The sequence below is a fragment of the Lepidochelys olivacea genome (genome assembly GCF_965140295.1).
Source record: "Lepidochelys olivacea isolate rLepOli2 genome assembly, chromosome: 3".
Classification (NCBI taxonomy): Eukaryota; Metazoa; Chordata; order Testudines; family Cheloniidae; genus Lepidochelys; species Lepidochelys olivacea.
This window is the reverse complement of record NC_140413.1, coordinates 7,491,095-7,514,502: the sequence shown is the minus strand read 5'-3', so window position 1 is coordinate 7,514,502 and position 23,408 is coordinate 7,491,095. Positions and strand designations below refer to the sequence as shown.

General features: G+C 44.9%; 1 protein-coding gene across 4 annotated transcripts; it reads right to left on the bottom strand.

Annotated features, from left to right (window-relative positions):
* Positions 1 to 11,795: 11,795 nt before the first annotated feature.
* LOC311517619 (serine/threonine-protein kinase PDIK1L-like) lies at positions 11,796 to 22,798 on the bottom strand. Of its 4 annotated transcripts, XM_084622615.1 has the most exons (6): positions 22,591 to 22,664; positions 21,113 to 21,203; positions 20,139 to 20,767; positions 18,712 to 18,928; positions 15,974 to 16,220; positions 11,796 to 14,213 (listed from the first exon to the last, which is right to left on the bottom strand). In XM_084622615.1, exons 3-5 carry the CDS (start codon positions 20,682 to 20,684, stop codon positions 15,991 to 15,993), a joined length of 993 nt encoding a protein of 330 aa, XP_084478741.1. In that variant the 5' UTR covers positions 20,685 to 20,767; positions 21,113 to 21,203; positions 22,591 to 22,664; the 3' UTR covers positions 11,796 to 14,213; positions 15,974 to 15,990. The 4 variants fall into 4 exon arrangements, with proteins under 4 accessions (XP_084478741.1, XP_084478743.1, XP_084478742.1 ...); XM_084622617.1 differs by lacking the exons at positions 21,113 to 21,203; positions 22,591 to 22,664 and adding an exon at positions 22,672 to 22,798; XM_084622616.1 differs by lacking the exon at positions 21,113 to 21,203 and having other exon boundaries at positions 22,591 to 22,673.
* Between the last annotated feature and the right edge of the window lie 610 nt (positions 22,799 to 23,408).

Here is a 23,408-nt window from a genome sequence, read left to right as displayed (position 1 = left end):
TTGTTTACAATGTCACCTGAAAGTGAGAACAGGCGTTGGCATGGCACTGTTGTAGCTGGCCTCGCAAGATATTTACGTGCCAGATGTGCTAAAGATTCATATGTCGCTTGATGCTTCAGCCATTGTTCCAGAGAACATACGTCCATGCTGATGAAAAGTTCTGTTCAATAATGATCCAAAACTGTGCGGACTGATGCACATTTTGTTTTCATCATCTGAGTCAGATGCCACCAACAGAAGGCTGATTTTCTTTTGGTGGTTTGAATTCTGTTGTTTTTGCATCAAAGTGTTGCTTTTTTAAGACTTCTGAAAGCATGCTCCATACCTCGGTCCTCTCAGATTTTGGAAGGCACTTCAGTTTCTTAAACCTTGGGTCTAGTGCTGTAGCTATTTTTAGAAATTTCACATTGGTATCTTCTTTGCGTTTTGTCAAATTTACAGTGAAAGTGTTCTTAAAACGAACAACATGTGCTGGGTCATCATCTGAAACAGCTATAACATGAAATATATGGCAGAATGCAGGTAAAACAGAGCAGGAGACAGCAAAATGTAATTAACGCATTATTTTTTTTAATGAGCATCATCAGCATGGAACAATGGCTGAAGCAAGAAGAGGCATATGAATATTTAGCGCATCTGGCACATCAATATCTTGCAACGCTGGCTACAACAGTGCCATGCAAATGCCTGCTCTCACTTTCAAGTGACATTGTAATTAAGAAGTGGGCAGCAATATTGCCTGTAAATGTAAACAAACTTGTTTCTCTTAGCCATTGGCTGAACAAGAAGTAGGACTGAGTGGATTTGTAGGCTCTAAAGTTTTACATTGTTTTCTTTTTGGGTACAGTTATGTAACAAAAAATACATTTGTAAGTTGCACTTTCATGATAGAGATTGCACTACAGTACTTGTATGAGGTGAATTGAAAAATACTATTCTGTTTAGCAGTTTTACAATGCAAAATATTTGTAATTAAAAATAATGTAAAGTGAGCACTGTACACTCTGTATTCTGTGTTGTAATTGAAATAGAAATATTTGAAAATGTAGAAAAACATCAGAAATATTTAATAAATTTCAATTTGTATTCTCTTGTTTAACAGTGCGATTAATCGCAGTTAATTTTTTTGAGTTAATTGCGTGAGTTAACTGCGATTAATCGACAGCCCTAATAAATAAATGTTCAGTGGAGCAGGGATTGGAACCTGGGTCTCCCATATCCCCAATGAGTGCCCTAAGGGGCTACAAAGCAAATCTCTCTTTGCCCCACTAAATATTGAATTTAGATAAAGTGGAACAGCTCCAACAGGCGAGATGGGGAGTCCCATCCCAGAACCCCCTGTAGGCGGGGGCTTAGGGAACTCACCTAGGATAAGGGAGACCATGGGTCAAGTCTCTGCTCTAGAGTGGGGATGTGAAAACATGTTTCCCATGAGAATGCCCTAACACTGGGTTGTGGGCATATGCTGACACACAGGCCCCAGGCTGGAAAATTCCTGAGCTGGTTGTCCCAAGCTGTTTTTTGTGTAAGGCCCAGTCCTCGAGGTGTGCTCTGAGGAAGGTCAGTGACCTTGGACACTGCCCCCTCCCAGGTGTCATAAGCAGGGGAAAGCTATGTGTGTGAATCCCACTGGCTGGGCTGTAGGTGAGAGCTAGGGCATTAATCAGCTCTGTTGTGTCAGGATTTGGGTGGTTTTGCACATGTGCACCATTGGAAACTTAGGCACGAGAGACACTTTACTGACAGGAAGTTATATGCCTGGGGAATTCTGCTGTCTACAGGGTTAGGCAGCAGCTAAGCAGGCCAGAGTAAGAATGGCTCTGTAGTGCAGGGGGTCTGGTTCCCACCGCTCCTATGATTCTAACTATTTATCCACAGTGGGATAACTTCAACAGGAGCAACTGAGAGCACCCAACATGAGAATATCCCTTCGCCCAGGGGCTAGAGCACACTCCTGAGATACCTTTTTCCCCCATCAAGCAGAGGAGGTAACTGAACCTGCCTTTCCCACTTCCAAGCTCAGAGTGCTAACCACTGGTCTAAAAAATTATGAGGGGGCAACCTCCAGAGAGGCAAGATGGGGTGGCGGGGGAGGAAAGGGCGCTGGTTATATGTCACAAGCAGACAGGTTCTGAGGCACCTCTCTCCCTCAGGGCATTGTATAGGGCATCTGTGTGCCTAACTGAGGCATTGTGGATCCCAGTGACACTCTCGGTGCCCAAAAGTTAGGCACTGCGAGGCTGAGTATCAAAGTCGCTTTGTGGATCCAGGCCCAAGACCTTAATCTTGAGCCTAAATTCAATAGGACCCAGGGGTGTGGGCAGCTGTTGGTAAAGAAGCAAGCAGCCCCATTCTTCACCAGTTGCAACTTTCTCAAGGCTGATGCTTTCAAGTACAGAGGCGTATATGAGTGAAGCATCAGCGATGAGCAGCATGGCTCTTACAGTGGCAGCCATCGCTGTAGTATCTAGGCACAATCTCCTAGAGAGCCGTTGTTGATATTGCAACTCGTCTTATTCCAATTCCAACAGCAGTGAGGAGTCGAGGCCTCCTAGCCTACCTTGGCTATTTAAGAGCAGATATCTTTGATGTAGGATGATGTTTGAGGGCAACAAGCTCTTCAATGTATTTCCTTCTACCCATCAGCAATAACGTAGTTTGTCTGGGTTTAATCTTCATCCAGCTCTTCCTCAGTGCTGGCCAGACACCGGGGCTTGGTCAATAGAAGAATACGTACCGTTGCACTGGCATAACTAAAGCTGTCTAGCCCCTAATGATGATACACTTCGAATGGTTTACGCCTCCCATAATGACCACATTAAGCTAAAGCAGTTTAGTTGACACAGTATTTTACCAAATTAAGTGAGTCTTAAACCAGTTAAAGTGCATCTGTGTTAGGGATTTACAATGGTGTAACTAAATGGAACCAAAGGGCTGGGCTACATGGGGAATTACACTGGTATTATCATGCTAGTGTAGTGACACTGGTATAACTTCTTGTATGGACATTCTCCTTAGGGAATAAGCGGGTCCATGTGGGGTGTTATACAAATATTACTGTGAAAACCGTATAATTCCCCCCATGTAGACAAGCCATGAAGGGGTTTAGTTACCCTGGTCCATGTTTTTAGATGTAGCTAAGCCCTGGGGTAACTGGCTGACCAGTGTGTACATATGCTGTAAAAGATAAAGATGGCATCAGTTTCTCCCTGCAGCTGCCATTGTGGTCATTATGTACACTGCCGAGTGCAGTATAAGAATCTAACCAGCATAAAATAGACCCTCCCACTGTAATGTGTTCTATTGCTAACCTGCTTTGTTTTTTTGGTAAAAGTGAAGTTGTACTGCTGGACTAATATGACAATGTGCCTGTATCCTTTCTGTTAACTTGTGATATAGGATGGGGGGAGCTTGGGCCTGGATTTGTATGTCACACAGCATTTAGCATGCATGAACCCCATAACATTTTTCCCCACTAGGGCTCTTGTGCATCGGGCAGGGCTAGTTATTTGGAGGAGTTCAGTGAAGAAACAGACACACGCACACCCTGATGCTGATTCACTATGCTGCAGCTCAGCAGCCCTTCACAGATGCCACAGCCACTTCTCTAGGTCTCCCAAAGCTAAGAGGTTCTCAGGAAATTTCATTATTAAAGAAAAACTTACAAAAGCTGCTGCTTTTTCTTAAGGGACAGCAGGTGTCAACTCAGGGTGCTTTTTTATTTTTATATTTTTTAAACACACAAGAAGGGTGAAGCAGCAGCCAGTCATACATGGTTCTGTATTAATTTTAGCCCCCTCTTCCTGGCTAGGTCAGGGAGGACATTTCCCCACTTCCTAGCACCAGCCAAAGAAGAAATAACACACCTATGAGGTTAGAAGGCTCAGCTAGGGAGTTCATCGGAATGATCCACAGCGGGCAGGAGCAATACAGTTGTGCCCTTTTTTGCAGTGTTCTGATGTTGAAAGGAGGTCTGAAAGGGTTGCTAGCTCTTCCCCTTCCAAGCTATAGTGATATTCCTGGACCTGCTTGCTTTTCTCTCTTTAGAAATTCAGGTCTTGTCTCAATCCTGTCTCTTCCTTGTGAAACTCTGACTGCCCTCTTGCTGGCTGCAAGAAGGATGAACTCTAGAGATCTCTCACCTCATGTGTGGCAGCAGGGTCCTCAGCTGAGGCTGAGCCCATGGGTGCTTTTGCAGGGCAGTGGCAAATGTCTCACTGCCAGGTTGTGTGTCCAGCTGTGTCTGGCATTTTGTGCAAATCCTGTAATCAGCTAATTTGACTATATGCAGGTTATTTTCAACTATTTAAACTTCACCTTTAAAGCTACTGGGTGGATTTAGTGCAGGTGAAGAGGGTTGGCTTATTTGACAACCCTTGTGAATGAAGCCCTTCATTATTGTGCAGGGCAGATGCAGAGCAAGCTTTGTACACAGGTGCTTCCTGTTAGCATCCCTTATGCAGCGGTGGAAGAGATTTCGTCTAACTTTAACAGGGGTAGTGAGAACCAGGGTGTCACTGAGGGTTTGGGGCAGCCTCCCCCCTCCTATTTCAGTCCCTGTTGCCTTTTCTGCCCCTCCTCTCACCTCCTTTGCAGTTTTATCTGAATGCTCTCTCTGTTCTGAGGTTGTCACTGTGTGCAAGAGCAGCCTTTAGTGGCTACCAGAGCAACTGGGGCTCTTGCTCCCAGCTCTGCTGCATCTCTGAGATTCTAGAGAAGAGGCAAGTGGGTGCGACAGGTTGCCACATGCAGGACTCATACTCCATGACTCAACCCCTGCATGAGACTGAAAAGCCAAGGATTGAACCTGGGACCTCTGCAGCTACTACCTGAGCTAACAAACCCAGATTCTATAGCCGCTTATAGCATGCACAAGTCACGGCTAGCTTCTGTGCTTCGTGAGATATTAGCTGCTGTAATCATTACAGAATCAAACTGGAGATTAGCACCTAACACAACTGCTTCCTGGTCCATGTCTGGAGCTACCACTTACTACAGTAACAGAATAATAAGAGGGAGAAGAGGAAGAAAACGGGTGATCGGAAACTGTGGGGAGGAGAGCTTTCAGTTAGTGTCTTAAAGAGACAGCAGATGGGCATCTCTCAGAAACTTCCCCAGCAGCCAGCACATACAGTCTCTGTGTGTGTGTGTGCGTCTCTCTCTCGCGCGCACACATGCAGTCTGTCCCACATAGTCTGAGTCTCTCACATACTGTGTCTCACACAAATGTCACCCACACACAGTCTGTCTCTCTCATACACAATCCCTGAGTCTCACACTGTGACACACACCTCCCAGCACTACTACTGTTGGTAGTTCCTGCAATGCACATATATTCTCTGTAATTTTATTATTTCAAAGTGTGTTGTTTTAGTATTTTGACTGGTCTATGCATTTCATAATTTTTATTTCTCTCTTACACTTAAATTTAATACTTTGAGTAGTGAGTTCTAAAATGCCTAACTTGTCCTAGCTGGAATAATTATCGCTATTAGTAACTTTTAAAATATATAGATCTAGTTTTTTTTGTTTCTACTGGTGGCAAACATCTGCACATTACCATAGTGCACAAAACAAAATTTATTCTGCACAGGGGTGGAAAAAATTGGGAACATTGATCAGAAACGTCTCAAGGTGCTCAGATACCTCCAGAGATGCATGTCAGCACAAACCTCTACACAGATGCGAAGGTCTAGTATCTCAAGAAATGCTAGACTTAAACTGCTAAATACTTCATACCTGCTAAAAGTTTGGATTCTGGCATTATGATTGGGGCCTGCTGGTTGGCAGGAAATTGACCTTATCTCAATGACCAATCCAGTCTGTCAGCTCATGTTTTGTTTTCTTTGTCTTAGGCTGTTCCCTTCTTTCCATAGCAGCAGGGGCAACATAATATGCAGCCATCACAGGAGCTCCAGGGTATGTCCCTAGACTCAGTAAGAATTAGAGAAGATTAAACCCATGCAAATGTGAGCCAGAAAGGAAGCAAATTTTAACAATAGCAACCTTGATTGGTCTGTGCCCATCAGCCTCACTTTATTACAAAGTAAGGGAAACTGATTTTCAAAACCAAAAAAAATGGGGGGGGATTACCAACAACCAGCCTTTAAATAAGCAGCGGTGAGAGAGGCCTTTTCTCCTGATTTTGTATAATCTTGTAACAATGAAAATACGTTTTTGACTGTGACTTCGGTCCTTTTTCCATTCTGCAAACGTCCCATTCCCTTCCCCCATGTTTCTAATGGAAAAGTTACAGTAACGATGCCTTCCAGGAACAGGGTGTGATTTTTCATCACTGGCAGTAGTTCATGGAATTGCCCACTGGAACTGGGATTGCCTGTGACTTTAAAGTGTTTGGTTTGTGCACTGGCCTTGTGCTATGAACTCCTGCTGCTGTTCATCTCTGAAGTCTATATGGAACCATTACTGGCCTTTGAGCTTATTCAGGTTGTGATGTTTCTGGGATAGACTTTTTAAAAAAAAAAATTAAAAAAAATTAAAGTTAACTACAGCACTGAACCTGGCCTTTTCAGCAACTTGCCAAGACTGATTAACCAGCCACTGTAATTTAACTGCAAAATCTTTCTAATCAGTGAGATGATCAACTCACTTGCATAATGATGAAATCTCACCCCCCTGGCATAGTGTCTGTCTACCATATGCTTGTGATTTTTCCAGTCCTTATTCTAGAACATAAGAGCGGCCATACTGGGTCAGACCAAAGATTCATCTAGCCCAGTATCCTGTCTTCCAACAGTGGCCAATGCCAGGTGCCCCGGAGGGAATGAACAGAACAGGTAACCATCAAGTGATCCACCCTGTTGCCCATTCCCAGCTTCTGGCAAACAGAGGCTAGGGCCATCATCCCTGCCCATCCTGGCTAATAGACATTGATGGACCTATCTGCCATGAATTAATCTAGTTCTTTTTTGAACCCTGTTATGGTCTTGGCCTTCACAACATCCTCTGGCAAATTGTTCCACAAGTTGACTGCATTATATGAAGAAATACTTTTGTTTGTTTTAAACCTGCTGCCTAATAATTTCATTTGGTGACGCCTAGTTCTTGTGTCATGTGAAGGCGTAAATAACACTTATTTACTTTCTTCACACCAGTCATGATTTTATAGACATCTATCATACTCCCCCTTCGTTGGCTCTTATCCAAGCTGAAAAGTCACAGGTTTATTAATCTCTCCTCCTACTGAAGCTGTTCCACACCCTCTAATCCTTTTTGTTGCCCTTTTCCAATTCCAATATATCTTTTTTGAGATGGGGTGACCACGTCTGCACACAGTATTTGAGATATGGGGGGGTACCATGAATTTATATAGGGGCAATATGATATTTTCTGTCTTATTATCTATCCCTTTCTTAATGATTCCCAACATTCTGTTTACTTTTTTGACAGCCGCTACACATAGAGTGGATGATTTCAGAGAACTGTCCCCAGTGACTCCCAAGATCTTTTTCTTGAGTGGTAACAGCTAATTTAGACCTCATCATTATAATTGGGATTATGTTTTCCAATATGCATTACTTAACATTGAATTTCATTTGCCATTTTATTGCCCAGTAATCCAGTTTCGAGACATCCTTTTGTAGCTCTTTGCAGCATGCCTGGGACTTAACTATCTTGAGAAGTTTTGTATCATCTGCAAATTTGGCCACCTCACTGTTTACCCCTTTTTTCAGATCATTTATGAATATGTTGGAGAGGACTGGTCCCTGGGGGACACCACTATTTACACATTCTCTTGCTGGCTGAGGGTTAAGTTTACTTAGGCCTGCTGTAGCAGAAAGTTGCACTGGTTTAACTTAAATTGCTTTATTTCCGGTTTGGTGGCCTATTTTGGTTTAACTTAAAACAGATTCCTAATGAACTGATGCTAACCTGCAGGCAGACATTCTTAGCCTAAAACCAGAGTATCCAAACAGGCTTGCATTCATTAAACTAAAACGATTTAAAAAACTATTTAAGTTAGAGTGGTGCAATTTTCTCCTGTAGACAAGGCCTCAGCACTCTCATGCACGAGTGACCTGAACTCTAAAAAGCAGCTACGGAAGCCTATAGCCCTGGTAAAACTGTCTCTCTCTCCTACTGCTGCTAAGTCATGGGAAATGAATTTGACTTCTCATTTGCTTAAAACCAGAATCTTTTTTTAAAATGTATCTGCTCCACTGTAAACATTTCTATGTATGACCACTATGGAAGCACCTATTGCCATTCTCTCCCTTGACTATCATCCTATAGTGTTTGCTGAGGGCAGGTATTGGACTATGGGGCAAAAATGGGCCTGCATGCTGGCAAATAGGTACTGCTGTAAAGAGAGACTAGTGGTTGCAGATTAACAATTGTTTTTAAAGAGAGAGAATATTCAATTGAAGTTCTCCGCTCCTGCAGCTCTTTGAAAGGAAGGGAAGGCTGGGGTTGCTTAGAAGAGAGGCAATTGCAACACTCAACTTAAAAAAGCCTTGGAGAAATCAAGAAGGCTCTTGAAAGAGTAACAGGGATTGACAGAAAGATAGTGGAAATGTACAAGCTTGTTAATGTCATTTTAAAGTGCTACCCCACTCATCACAATGATACTGCAGAATTCAAATATTCCCTACCATTATGCTCACAAATGTCTGCACTGTGCTTTGCAAACTGATTACCTATAGCTATGTCATCTCACCCACCGTGGAACTCTAGCCTCCTGTATAGTGGGAAGTACAGTAGCTACAGGATATAGTAACACTATCTCAAAAGTTGAGGACAGGAAGGGAAGAACAGTGTAGCCAGTTTAAACTGCTAGGGACAAGGAGGGAGACTGAATGCAGTTCACTAAAGACATTGGCTCTAAGATCCCTATTACTGTAAAAGATGCTGTCGTGTTTTCAAAGACTACCCATGGTAAGAATCTGTTTTACATCTCATCTTAATGGCCAGCCCCAGTAAGAGCACTGCGTCTTGTAGCAGCATTGCTTCAAGTGAGCAGAGCCCCATCTGCTGAATTTTCCTCTAGCATTTGGCTTGATCCATTCTCACCCCTGCTTTACATACAGAGGGGAAGACAGAATTGCTAGGCTGCACTAGCTCTAACCCAGAGAAAAAATTTTAGGGGCTATTCTGTTGCTTGATAGTGATAGTCCACAAATCACACTGGACCCACTTCTTCACACATCAAGTACAGGAAATTAAATGCTGTAATCTTCTCTCTCTCAGACCCTTGCCCCCTCACCTCTCCAGCCTGAAGAAATTCATGTGCTTTTCTTAGCCTTTGAAGAACTTTTCTTCAGTGAGTGACCAGAGTTGAACAAGCACTGATGCTTCTGATGATAAATTCTAGCAGTAGCTGCCAAAGGACATGAAAGCCACAGTCTGGAGCCGTGAAGTAAGTTGCCAAACTTTTCATCTTGCCCACTCCAAAACTTTGGCTACAGGTTGGGGAGAGGTGCTCCCATTGTCTCAACCTTGAGCCCCCACTGAGATGAGGCAGTTACTTCCACCAGCTCCTGGCTCCAGCTCCAAATGATGTACACCTCAAATCACCCCCTTTGCAGCATGTAGGTACCTTGGCAACAACAGGCATCTAAAAAGCTTTCGTTACTCTATAGAAAGCTGCCCCTTTGAGTTTAATTACAACTATTTCCTGGCAGGTCTAGATCTCACAGGTACTATGGGGTATCTGAGGGACTTAGAAAGAAGCAGCCCCTTTGTCTTCCCCATCACTGTCCCCTTTTACCTTCCAGATGAAGAAATGATGGAATTTTCTCCCTTTTTTTAAAAGCTACACAAGTGGTGAACATGTTGCTGTGATTAGTTTTAAAACCAGAGCAATAGCAGAAAATGGAATCACACTGGCTACCTTTCCCTGCCAGGGCGAGGAGCTCGTAAAGACTTTTCTTCCTTTCAGTGAGCTCTTCCCATATCATCTTACCTCTCTGCATGTATAGTTTCCTGGTCCCATTTGAAAAAAACATGTTTGAAAGCATCTGTCATCCCATAGCCAACCGGAGCCCCTCCTGCCTGGGCTAGCATCATTGGAAGAAGCACTGACATGGGAGGTTACGATATGGAGCTGCTTTCTCAGCGCATGGGGATGGTTGCTGAAGCCAACACATGCTTGATGCATATTAACATTTTATAGGGAGGAGTTACACAACTTCCAGAACTGATAATGGAAACACAATAGGAGAGCAGATGTCCTCCACTGTATGTTAACCTAAAGTCAGTTAAGTGCTGGTGGGTGATCTGACATACCTGGCTGAGCCACACATATAAGAAGGGTGGCTACACTTCAAAATTGTGCATTCCTTCCCACACCTGTTTAATTCCCCTCCCTGTTTTCCAGCTCTGAGGCATATCATAGCAGTACATACAGGTGGGGACAGCAAATATTTTGATGCCCTAGCAGTCAGAGTGGTTATGAAGAGCTTAAAATGTAGCAGATACAGATAGACTTAGGTACAGCATAAAGCTTTTCCTAGTGAGAGCCGTTTGTAATAATGGTTATTAAAGTCAGAATGACCAGCATCAGAAACTGTTTCCATCAGGCCTCATTGTACCCGATACCATGAAAGTAATGTCAGAAGCCCCTCCCCATTTGCCTCAAGCTGCTGAGAAGTAGTCAGGCCCAATTTCGTCAACAGCCAACCCACCGACTCAACCTTCCCTGTTTTCAGTCAGGGACAAGATGCTCACTTTCTGGCAGGGGTGTTTGCGCTCTGGTATTCCCATTTTCTAGCAGGATTGAATAGACTTTCCCCCCTTTTTGCATAGGCTGTTTGTTATTCAATCCTAGCATTTTAATCTTTTGAAAGAATTTTCATACATAGAATACACAATTGCAAAAGATCCATGATAACTCTAGCTAGTGTTACTGCTCAAATATTACAGAAGCCATCCTGTTTCAGTATTTAAGAGCTAGGGACTAGGCACAGGGGCATTAACTTACTGTAACCCTAACATTGCTTTTAGTCCCAAACTTTCATATTGAGAAGTCTAAGTGTTCTGAAACCAGCAGTTCTCAGGACTGTGCAAGTTAACAAAAGCACTTGCTGTAGAATAACCATATTATGCCAAGGTAGTACAAACATAAAAAGTAGATTAGTTCAAAATTCCTTCTTCACATAAAACTTGTCTGTCATGGAAATAGTTTCCAATTAACAAAATGCACATTAGGCCCAAGCTGAAGGCAACTAACTGATTTTCTGTATTTTGCTTTCTTGAAACTACTATAGTTTAACTTTGAAGAGAGAAACTTTGGTAGCATAGGAACTCACAAGGTTCAGTTTTCTGTCCTCCTCTCCCCTACAGAATGGAAGTAGGATATTTCTTTATTCCAGGCCATGCTCATATTCAGTTTGTGCCTTCCATACATAAACTCCACACATTCCCCAACTATAGGCTCAATTCTCAAAAAGTACTACCTTCTGTAGGACAAAATAGAAGTAAAAAATGGATGAGATTTGTTAGGTGATCTAGTCCCAGTACTGTGCAAGGTCTACAGAATTGTCCCTGTTTGATGTCAGCACCACCTTATGTCACAGACAAGAGGGAGTTTCAGGAACAAGCACGTCAGGAGCACAAGACAGATAACCAAGAGCAGATTCCAAACCTCCCCCGAGAGCATTTAGTTTTTAGTCATGTAAATAATAAAAGCTGAGAAATATTTCTGTTCACTCACTGAAGCAATAGCTTTCACCAGGGCCATCCACCTTACACACATCATTCCTTCTGTGTAGGTGGTGTCACGATTTAGTGCTTCATGACCAGAGCAGGGATATAAGGTATCTGTATAAAACCTTTTATTAAATTTAAAATACACAGTCTGAGGTAACAAAAGTGCACACATACAAATAAGTATTTCTAGCATAGAGGCTGTGTCAACATAGAGTCATCACCAAAGTATGACAAAACAAGCAAGAGTTGCAGTGAGTAGCCAACCCTCTGCCATACAAACATTTAAAGTGCCTCAAAGTGGTTTTATTGCCTGGTGCAATCTTAATTGTGGTCTACATTCCAAAGTTTGACTCTTCCTCAACTATGATGGTTCCACAAGACTAGCAGACTTTGCCTGTTCCCAGAACAGATGGTACTGGAGAGACAGACAGCACAGTTTCAATAGCTGTGGGCGTGAAGAGAGAAGGAAGAAGAAATACATTTTAAAGAACAATTTCTTCAGTAAAGCAGGTTGAACAATTTGGCAGCCTAAAGCCGGTTAGCAAAAAACACTCAGCTGGTGCTATAGTTTCTAAGAAAGATCATGAGATATGAGCCATCTAACTTGAGAAACAAATAAAGCCACAGCAACAGGTAAAATTTGGCAGTACTGTATGGGAAGAAGAGCAGACCAAAGCCAAAGCATAATTACTAATAGTCTCATTGCTTTAATGAGACAAGAACCTTCTTCAAAATACAACATCTGACAAATGAGTTTCAGACTCCCATTCTCATCTGCTTGAACCTATCCAACCATATCCCTCTGAGCAATGCTGAACTGGTTGGGAAGAACCAACTCCTTTCATTAGCTAGAGCTAATCTACTTGTCCAGGGCAGCATGTAGAGCAAAAATTTGGACTGCTACCTCACTCTATAACTGCCAGGCCAGCAACTTCCACCAGCACTAAGTTTATTAAAAGATTCTGAGGTTTTTCCAGGAGTTTGATAAAGGAGAGTTTTGGCTATGTTCCTGCAGCAGCTCAGATCATGGATAGTCGTTTGTTATTTGATGATTACAGCTAGAGCTCAGATGACTTGAGTCTGCAAGATATCTATGCAGTGCAGCATTTTACGGAGGTAGGCATCACCAAGCCATAGGGAGAGTTCTCCACTTCTTCCTGTGAAGCCCACTAGGGCTTCTGGATCAAACAAGTAAGTAGTGTGGCTTATATTCTAGGGAAGGTTCTAACTATAGAGACTTAAGATGAGGGAATGCAGAAGCTTTTATATTGCAGTCACGGTTCTGTGCCAGAATGGAAGGGAAGGGGACAGAGAGAATGGAGACTGGTTTGCAGCCAGTAGCTAATGCACCCACAGCAAAAGGACAAGGCCTAGAGATCTGATTAATTTTTAAAAATCTGTAACATATTTCAAACAATTTTTGCCATTAATTCCAATCACTGATCTCCCTCCATAAACGGTGCTGTTGTGAAGTCTTCACATCAGTCTTCCTCCCCCAACACCCTCTCCCAACATGCCTGTGTGTTGGCAAGGTCTCCTGTATGGCATAGGCATACATTGAGACAAAAGGAGGTAGTCTCTTCTCTCTTCCTCTGACAATACATTCCTGTCCCATAAAATCAGTTGTGTCTAAAGATACTGTAGCCCACCTCCAAACCACAAGTTAAGATAGAGCATAGGGCGAGAAGAGAATTGGAAGGAAAACCAAGGCTACTTAGTTACCTTCCTTGAACTAAGGGCTTTTAGAAAGAGTTAAAATATCAATCCCACAGGTGTTAACTATTTTCAGACAGGTTGGAAATAGGTTGAGTCCCTATTTACCTACCAGTACTCCCGTTCAGTCCTTTTCATTTCCCATGTCAGAATAGCTGGGACAAACAGCTAACACAGCAGGCAGCTTCAGGCTCTAAACTACTTAAAGTGATAGTGATGCATACATTCCAATAACAATTTGGCATATTAAAAGTCTTTGTATTTATTTTAAGAATGCATTTCTGTTAATCTAAGCAAGAATATTCACAAACTACTGTGATGAAAATACATTCTGTTTCTGCTAGAAAGTTTTTGGATAAATATTAGATTAGATTACACCATGCCAACTCTTTCAAAAACAGCCACCATTTAGTTACCTGCCAAGTCCCACGGAATGAAGGAATTACAAGGAAAGCTCTAATTAAACACTGTACAAGACAATCCCCATCTGCTGTACCAAGAACAGGTTATGCTGGAATTGACTCTTCGGAGCATGGCCACTGAGTTGATAAGGCTGGCTGCCCCAGTCACCAACATCCTTCTTCCGTATTATACAAGTGAAGGGTCAGTCTGCAATACTCCATTTAAAAAAATTGGGCAATCTATATAAGACTTGCGTATTAAAATTACTATACAAATAAATAATTGTTCCTTTACATACAACCATTGGGGTAAATGGGAAGCAGTCAAGTTTTATTCTGACCAGTCTCCCTCAGAGTCAAACCATTAATCCAAGGAGAATTCAGAGGTATTGGTCAGGATGCTTGTGTGATGGTAACAGAAGAATACAGGACCTGTGGAAGAAGCCAGTCAGAATCAAAGACCTCATCACCACACCTCTCAGTAAGATTTTAATTAGACTAGCATTTCAAGGAACAAGAACCCTTATTTCAAATTACATGTTAGCAGGTAGATTCAGTTTTTAGTTTGCAGTTAGTGGTTTGAGACCAATTCCTAGGGTACAACTTTCTACATAGCTAAGCCACCACTGTACTGGTTCAACAGAGGTCAAAAATTGAACAAGCATCAAGTGAGCTACCCTGTCTCCTGAGAGGAGACTGCTGAAGCAGGTGACTGAGACAGCCACTTAGGGCTTTGTGGGGGAATTTGCACTGCCCTTCCTGCTGTACCTGCAATTCAGAGAGGACTTCAGTCTCCAGATTTACTGTTAAAACACTGCAACCACCACGGAAACATCATCAGTTTCACAATCTTCTACAGCATCCTTTGTGCTCTTCTACTCCATTAGCTTAAGAATTCACAGTCAAATGACAGTAAACAATCTAACACTGATCTGATCATTAGTGTACTGCTGGGCATGACAGTGCCTTAGACCACAAGTTTCAGGCTGGTGTCACTTGCTTCTCAGGCTGGTATGAGCTAGAGGTGCCAGAAAGACATTCCCAGCTCCAGGAAGGAAAAAAAACTGTACTTATTAGCAACCCTTACAGACAACTGTGCTTCTGCCTGGTGGGTTTGGGAGAGCCCAGTATTCTTCAGGAAGAAAGCTGGGGTTTTCCATCACTGAGGAAAGGATGCAAGAGACCCCTTTGGGGGCAAAAGAAAGGTGATTGATAGTCTTATAAAGTTTGGTATCATCTCTATTGCAGCTAATTTCAACTAATGTTTCTGCAGTCCACCATGGAGAACAGTCTTATAGCAGACTTAAAAATAGATGCAACAATTAGAAAATTACAGTGAATTAATGTAATTTGCAACAGAATGAAGTGTTTTGGTCACTACCCTATTAACGGCGTACTGCTTCCTCATTACAATGTACAAAACATTTGACAGGAAGAATTTCTGAAATCTGTGCTGTACACACTTGAAGTTTTAAAGCTGATACTGTCTAGTCTCAAAAACAAAACAAAACAAAGGACACACAATAACATGCAATGACCAGGGCCAAAATTTTCCAAGTGTGAGCACAAAGTCAGACCTAATAAGCAGCATTATTTTCATAGGGGCCCAGGAAGGGCACAGGGACACATTCTAGGAGATTCTATTTCAGGACTGAGGCCTGTTTGTAAAAGCAGTTTGAGGCAGGATCCCCACCTTTCTCTGGGTACAGCACCTTACCTAGTACAACACAACTCCCAATCTGATAGGGCTCTTGGCATTAACATAACAGTCAACTTTTCATTACATAACCTGACTCACATTTTTCTAACATGCAAGAGTGCCAAACACCACCTTTTAAGGTGAATCCACACGTAGAAAATATGTGGTAACTCACAGTAACGAATGTGTGCAAAACCCATTACAGGTGCTTATTAGGGATAAACAGCTTAATTTGACACTGGTTTCTTATCTCCAGTTCTATTACCTATAAGTGTGCTGAGCAGTTACCACTCATGGGGCCATACAATATACTGAACCCAAAATATTCCTTCTATAGAGCAGCTATCCTGACAGCGAAGGGTGCAATCAAACTGAAAGAAACCAAGCAATGAATCTAGGGAACTGCTGTTAGATTTAAAGAACTTAGGCCAATCAGGTCAGTATCAAAAACTAGGATTGCAAGTTTGAAATGAGAAGCCCAGTAGACACCAACCTGATCACCCCATGCTGCTATGAGCGTTGGCGCTTTTTGCCATAAGAGATTCTCCTGATTCGAATTTCTAGTTGGAAGGCATCCAGTCTTTCCTTTGGGTTAAAAGTTAACATGTCATGCAGAAGTCTGCAAAGATCGTCTGGCATGGACTTCTTGTTCTTCAGAGGAATTTGCAGTTCCATGTTGGGATTCTCCAGCAGTGCCTCCCCAAGAGGAATAAGCTGCTTGCCTTGACAGATGTAGGTTCCTGGGCATAGTTTGGAAAGAGGGAGAAGTCAGATTGGGGAAAAGGAGAATTCTCACAAGAATAAGTTCATCCACAGCACACGTCCATCTGACAAGCAACACAAGATTAGTAAAAGATCACAGCATGTGAAACCCAACTTCAGAGGCTACTGCCAAGATAAGTGTTGTAAGATATCAGCCCCAGAAGAAGTTCAATACCAAAACAGGAACCCTCAAGTTTGTCACATCCCCATTTCAGCACAAGTGTGCATCAAGCAGAGGGAAACAGAAACACACTTTTAAATTTAGCCTGCACAGGACATTGCGTGTGATCCCTATAACCATTTGACAGAGAAAAAAGCCTGTTGCAAAGAGCTTCCCCTACTCCACTCTTTCAATTAATTTTACTGCATCAGTAGAACTGGAAGCTCTAAGAAAGACAAAGGCAGGTTGTGTTTGGTTCAGATGACTTAGAAAAAAGTTAACTAAGAAAATAGTGATTCAGTTATTTAAGTCAAACAATTTTTAATATTAAATGACAGTATGTTCCATTTACATTTATCCAGACTGCTGGATACAGCTTCTCCTCAGCAAAATTAAGGAACAGAAATGTAAATAAAATCACTGGTCAAAATAGATTAGCTGGGTTCCAAAGAGACAGCAAAGAAAGCTCTGCTCAGCCAAGCTGCTCTGCCCTTGCTGCAAGCACGGAATAAGTGACCGATGTGCATATGGAGGTTAGCCAGGCAAGTCTCTTATCTGAAGTTGGTGGATGGCTATTGAATAAACTTTAATGAAGTCTGTTCGTGCCTTGGTCTCAGACCCAGAATATTTACTATTTTTCTAGCCAAGAACTAAAACATTTTTTGCTGTTTGGCATTTTGAAAAGGAACTCTCTCAGTTCTTAATTCCATGATGTTTTGAAAACTTAAAGCAGCAGCTCAGTAAAAGGAACCTCTCTCTGAATGCCTTTATTGTGACTTGAAATTATGTCAGACATTTAAAAAAATGTGTACGTTTTGTATATTGGGCTTCCTTGCGTATGAGTTGAGATGCCTCTGATTAGTATGCTCATATGAAAGATTGTCATTCTGTTCTTTCAAGGTGGATTTTCTATTGCAATAGATATTCCTAGAATCACAGACCATCCATCGCTATAGAATCTTGTTCAGCCAGACACAGCACTAAGGATGACCTCAACATCCCTTCCAGCTTTATAACCGATTTTCTTACATGTCCTTACAATCCTTTGGATGGTTCCTTTGCCTTGTGGCCTTTAAATATACCATCACTATCAGCAGGACAAAATGTACCAACTGTAGATCAGCCCAAGGAAAGATAGGTTTACAGCAGGGGTAACAAGGTAGGGCAGCAGTTCTCAAACTGGGGGGTGCAGATTGTATTCGGGGGCAGGAGGGCATGAGAAGCTTTAGGGGATGGGGGGGAACCCCAATCTTACTATGCACATTTTACCCCCAGCAGTGAATAACTAGCAAAGCTGATTCCTCCAGACATATCAGGTCCTCAGATGGTGCTGTGCATTTTGATGGATATCTGTTAAACTTGCCTAGCATTATACAAATTGCCATTTGTAGGTTAATCCATTTGCACATTTAAGTGTCAGCATGGACCACAATTGCAGCTTTGCTTTTGCTCTTATTACAATGGATCGTTGGCTCATTTGTGCACCAGAAAAAAACAACTCAACTGAAAAACAAAGACACCAAAACTCATTCAAGTGAAGCATATATTGGTATATGTACTTGTGTAGCTGGAGGTGGACGCATAAACCACTACAAACACAAAGAAGGGGGGGGCGTGATCAAATCAGTTTGAAAACCACTGGAAAAGCATACATGGTTATAACGCTGCTGAATCTTGACTGTAGAGTGTGGATATACTGAAAATGCTTCACTAATGGAATTTAACTCTTGAGTTTCAGTATTTCCTTTTGAATATGTTTGGGGGTTTTGTTTTGGAGTTCTTTGGTTGGTTGGTTGATTAAAGTTCATTGGAGCTAGTCCCATTTCTGCTGAGCACCTGTTGATCTCCCAACCCCCTATCCTCAATGGATGGCCCAAGCCAGATGACAAGTTTTCTTCTCCTAGCCGTTTATGTCACAAAAGTTTTTTTGTAAATGGAAAAGCAGTAGAGATCACAAAAGTCTAACAGAGCTTTCAGACAAAAGTAAAATTAAGATAATGTGCTCTATAACATGTTGCTCCTAGGACTTAAAGAATGGGGAGTCCCACAGAGAAAGCAACATGAGGAAAGGGGTAGGGAGAAAGGGGAAGATGGCTTTACGGATTTCTGACAATACCTCTGGTGGTAACGTGGAGAAATGTTGACCGACTCCAGAGGAAGCCATATCCAATACTATGACAGGAAAAAGGGTGGTGATGTGACTATACCTGGGAAAAGGATCCTCATGGCTTAGAGGATTGCTGGGGATAGGGTAGGAGAATGATCTGTAAATTAGGGCTCATTGCTGGCTGTACAGCAATTACTCTCACCCAGCAATTCCTTCTCAGAGTCTCCATCCCTGAAGGTAATCCTCTCTACCATAGCCCAGAAAATGATCCCGAGGGCAAAGATATCAGCTTTGGCAGTATAGCGACCTTCCCACACTTCTGGTGCCATGTAGAAGTTTGACCCACAGGCTGATGAGAAACAATGCTGGTTCACATTCACTTTCCCCTGGCATATCTTACTCAAGCCAAAGTCTGCTACCTATATACGAAAAGAGAAGAGATTAGAAGGTCACCATTATTACCTATAACATTGTACTGTGCATACAGGCATGAACAGAACAGCAGTTGAGCAGGTTATTGAGTGCTCTGAACCCTATTGTATTCACTATTATCTGTATTGAATAACAAAACTTCAGTTTGATTGTCCTTTGGCTGTTCCAAAGGTGAAAGCATATGCCAGTACTGATCTGGAGGGCCAAGACATGGATTACCCACAAGGGACAGACCTACCATCCTCTAGGTTAACTACTGGAACTCCCATGGAATTGGGAGTTTAGGAGTAAACTGTGAGTTGACTTCCTTGCCACTAAGCTGCTCTTCCCACTGAATTGTTACAAAGACAGACTTGTTTTTAGTCTGTCACTGTAAGGAAGAGAATTAGTCAGTCTTCATTTTAACCATAAAGACACATGACTGGAGCCCAGTTGAAGCAAGAGACAAGAAAACCTCTTGCTTCCAAAACAGCAAGCAGTGCTAGAGGCTACAATATTGTAAGTGTTGACAAGTGTATAAGGACTGTAGGTCCACCAATAAGGGAAGGGAAGATGCTGTATAAACCTTTGAAGACCTTATTCTCGATATCTTCATGCTTCCTTCCCATACCCCCCAAGGACAAATTAACCTGTTCCAGAAAGCAGGAACCATAGTACGATTAGTTGCAATTGGTTAGTGCAGAGTGTATTTAAAATGTCCCTCTCTGCCAGCAATTTTACCCTCTACAATTTAGCATGGCAACCCTCTAGTCTCAGTGGTACCAAGTCTAGCCCCAATAGGTCCTGGACCCAGCAGAGTGATTGCACTGAAATCACAGGTGCCCTGCTGCTTTCAGTGACAAAATATTCCACCACTGATCAGGAACACAGTGGCTAGGTAGTGATTTAAAACTGAATTAGCCCTAAATTGTTCCTCTTAAGGGAATGTCTTGTGCATGAAAGATGCTACAGAAATGCTCTCAGGATTCCCGGAAGAGTCCAAAAGGCAACTGACTGACCCACATCCTCACCAAAATCCTCTTTTGAGACTCATACAAGTGACTTGCCCATCCTTTTCTAAAAGTTCAAAGGGAAGGAAACAAATGAAGAAACTGAATATTACAATGTTACCCAAGTGACCAACTCAGTGCAAGTAATGCAATTGGCATAACACTTCACCCACATATTGAGCAGCAGCAAGAAGGATTACCCTCTTACCTTTACTAAAGGACCTCCAGGGCTATGGGAAATAAGAATATTATCCGACTTCAGGTCTCTGTGCACAATCTGATTTCTGTGCAAGAAAGCAACAGCACTGCTCAGCTGCTGCATGAAGCTATTATTCAGCTGTGAATCTGGAGTGCGAGACAGCAAAAAATCATTCATGTTTCCACCATCACAGAACTCCATCACAAACCACACAAAACAGGCAGACTTGGGGTCCATGCATCTCCGCCCTTTCAGACAGGTCTCAATCAGCAGCAGATGACTGTCGGATTTCCTGTACTGGCGGCTGATTGGCTGAAAGACTTGACCACTCTGCAAGACACACTCTTCTAACTGGATCACATTTTCATGTTGGCTCTGGACACTTTGCAGGGCCCAGAACTCTTGCAAAGCCAGTTCCACATTTTCAGGTACATTACAATGCATCCTTTTCACTGCCACTTTGTTTCTGGTTTGCCTGACAACTGCCTCGTAAACTACCCCATAGCTCCCTCGGCCCACTTCCCTTACAATGCTGTACTTAGCTTCTGCAGCCATATCTTTTTGTGGCCCAATGGGCAACAGACAAAAAAGACCTTTGAAGTCATAACACTCCTCAGACTTTCACCTGCAGGAAAATCCTGAAATAGAAAGACAAGAAAAGTTTGGTAAAAATCTGACAGCTGACCCCCCAGTGCTTCATGTGCTTCTGTTTGATGCTTTATTTTAGTGCTCTATATTTTATTGTGTGTTGCTTGGAACATAGAAACCTGTTGCATAGGGATTGGTAGCAACAGTGGGATTTTAAGGAAGAAATCGAGCATGGAGACAGCTTTCAAGAATCACTGTTCAGCACAGTCCTGCTGCACAGTTTGCTATAACCACTGCAAAATGGCACTGTACAGAATTAAACTGCTGCATCAACAGGGAACACAACAAACAATGTTTGGTAAAGAGAAAGGTGAGCTTCCAAGTGGAGAGCGTACCTCGCAACTAGGGGAGAAGAGGAGGAAGACATGACCTGAACAGCAGCTTCTAGACAAAGCCGGTTTGCCAACACTAGTCTCTCCAAAGGTGCTGAACAGACAGGAACTCTAATTCAGCCCTACCCCACCTCACAACAGCACCAACCCCCACTGCCCACATCTGCAGTCCCAAATCCCAGTCCCTCGCTGACGAGCCACATACACCCACTGTATCATCATCCCAGTGCCAGCTCTCCCCTCCCCCGCAACATTGTCCTGACTCCCAACCCCAGAAGTCCCCGCAACCCTCTTCATCTTCCAACCACCCCAGCCCCTCATCACCTTCCCACAGTCCAGCCCCACCACGGCCCAGCCATCACCACATCCTGCCCCCACCCCCGACCCCTCACCCTCCCCACGGCCCAGCCATCACCACATCCTGCCCCCCCCGACCCCTCACCCTCCCCACGGCCCAGCCATCACCACATCCTGCCCCCCCCGACCCCTCACCCTCCCCACGGCCCAGCCATCACCACATCCCCCCCCCCGACCCCTCACCCTCCCCACGACCCAGCCATCACCACAACCTCCCCCCGCGACCCCTCACCCTCCCCATGGCCCAGCCATCACCACATCCTGCCCCCACCCCCGACCCCTCACCCTCCCCACGGCCCAGCCATCACCACATCCTGCCTCCCCCCGACCCCTCACCCTCCCCATGACCCAGCCATCACCACATCCTCCCCCCCCCGACCCCTCACCCTCCCCACGACCCAGCCATCACCACAACCTCCCCCCGCGACCCCTCACCCTCCCCACGGCCCAGCCATCACCACATCCTGCCCCCACCCCCGACCCCTCACCCTCCCCACGGCCCAGCCATCACCACATCCTGCTCCCCCCGACCCCTCACCCTCCCCACGGCCCAGCCATCACCACATCCTGCCCCCCCGACCCCTCACCCTCCCCATGACCCAGCCATCACCACATCCTGCCCCCCCGACCCCTCACCCTCCCCAAGACCCAGCCATCACCACATCCTGCCCCCCCGACCCCTCACCCTCCCCACGACCCAGCCATCACCACATCCTGCCCCCCCCGACCCCTCACCCTCCCCACGGCCCAGCCATCACCACATCCTGCCCCCCCCGACCCCTCACCCTCCCCACGGCCCAGCCATCACCACAACCTCCCCCCGCGACCCCTCACCCTCCCCACGGCCCAGCCATCACCACATCCTGCCCCCCCCGACCCCTCACCCTCCCCACGACCCAGCCATCACCACAACCTCCCCCCCGACCCCTCACCCTCCCCACGGCCCAGCCATCACCACATCTTGCCCCCCCCGACCCCTCACCCTCCCCACGGCCCAGCCATCACCCTGCTCCGCATCCTGCCCCCTCACCCACCAACGGCCCAGCCCCCACCGCCACAGCTCCCCACCACCCCAGCCTCCGGCACACTGGGGCGAAGGCTGCTCAGGGCCGCGGGGTCCTCACCCCCCGCGCCTGCTTGGCTCCCCTCAGGCCGGGGAAAAGACCTGGCTCTGCCGCAGCGGTTACCGCCCCGCGCGGACCTACCCGGCCGGTGCCCGCCGAACTTCCCGCCACCGCCACGCGGCACAGCCCATTGGCCCGCGCCAGCCAACCAGCGAGGAGGGGCTGGAGCCTCGGGCGCACGCACACCAACCAGCAGCCGGAGGGGGCGGAGCCGCAGTCACGCACCCGCCAACCAGCGAACACTTGGGCTCGCCCCCTGAGCGTGGGTCCCTCACAGCACAGCCCCGCCTCTACTGCGCCTGCGCTCTGAAGACCGACTGGGACGCGTGCTGAAGCGCGGGTGGCAAGGAAACTCCAAATCCCAGCATCCCTTGCGCAAAAATGAGCCCTGACTGCTCCTAGATAGGACCAATGCCTGCTGGGAATCGTGGTCTCAACAAACTACAGAGGCCTACGGCAAGAGTCAATGGAACGCATTGCAGGCTGGGGCCTGTAGTCTCTGTAGACTACCGCCCATCTCCTGTGCAGTTGGGGCATTGGTGGGCTGGAAGCTGCCAAAACCCTCCCCTCCCCCCACCCCGCGGTGAGACCCACCATCTCCCCCTAGGGCTGACCACTGTCTGCATCCTGTAGCGGACCCTCACACTGGGACCTCCCTCTTCCCCCAGCCACTCAGTGAAACAACAGGTCGCAATGCCCCTTCTCTGGGGCACGCCCCATGAGACAGGACCTGCCAACCCCCCCAACACCCACCCACACACACTCCAGGCCACCCTGTACCCTGGAAGCCCCACACTACTCAACTCCTGTCACTGCTG

Excerpts from the sequence above, each read along its gene's own strand:
- LOC311517619 (XM_084622617.1), bottom strand. The coding sequence starts at position 20,684 with ATGGCTGCAGAAGCTAAGTACAGCATTGTAAGGGAAGTGGGCCGAGGG. Across the intron at positions 18,929-20,138 it reads CTGGAGGTCCTTTAGTAAAG|GTAGCAGACTTTGGCTTGAG; the intron begins GTAAGAGGGTAA and ends TTTCGTATATAG. Across the intron at positions 16,221-18,711 it reads CTCTGAGAAGGAATTGCTGG|GAACCTACATCTGTCAAGGC; the intron begins GTGAGAGTAATT and ends AACTATGCCCAG.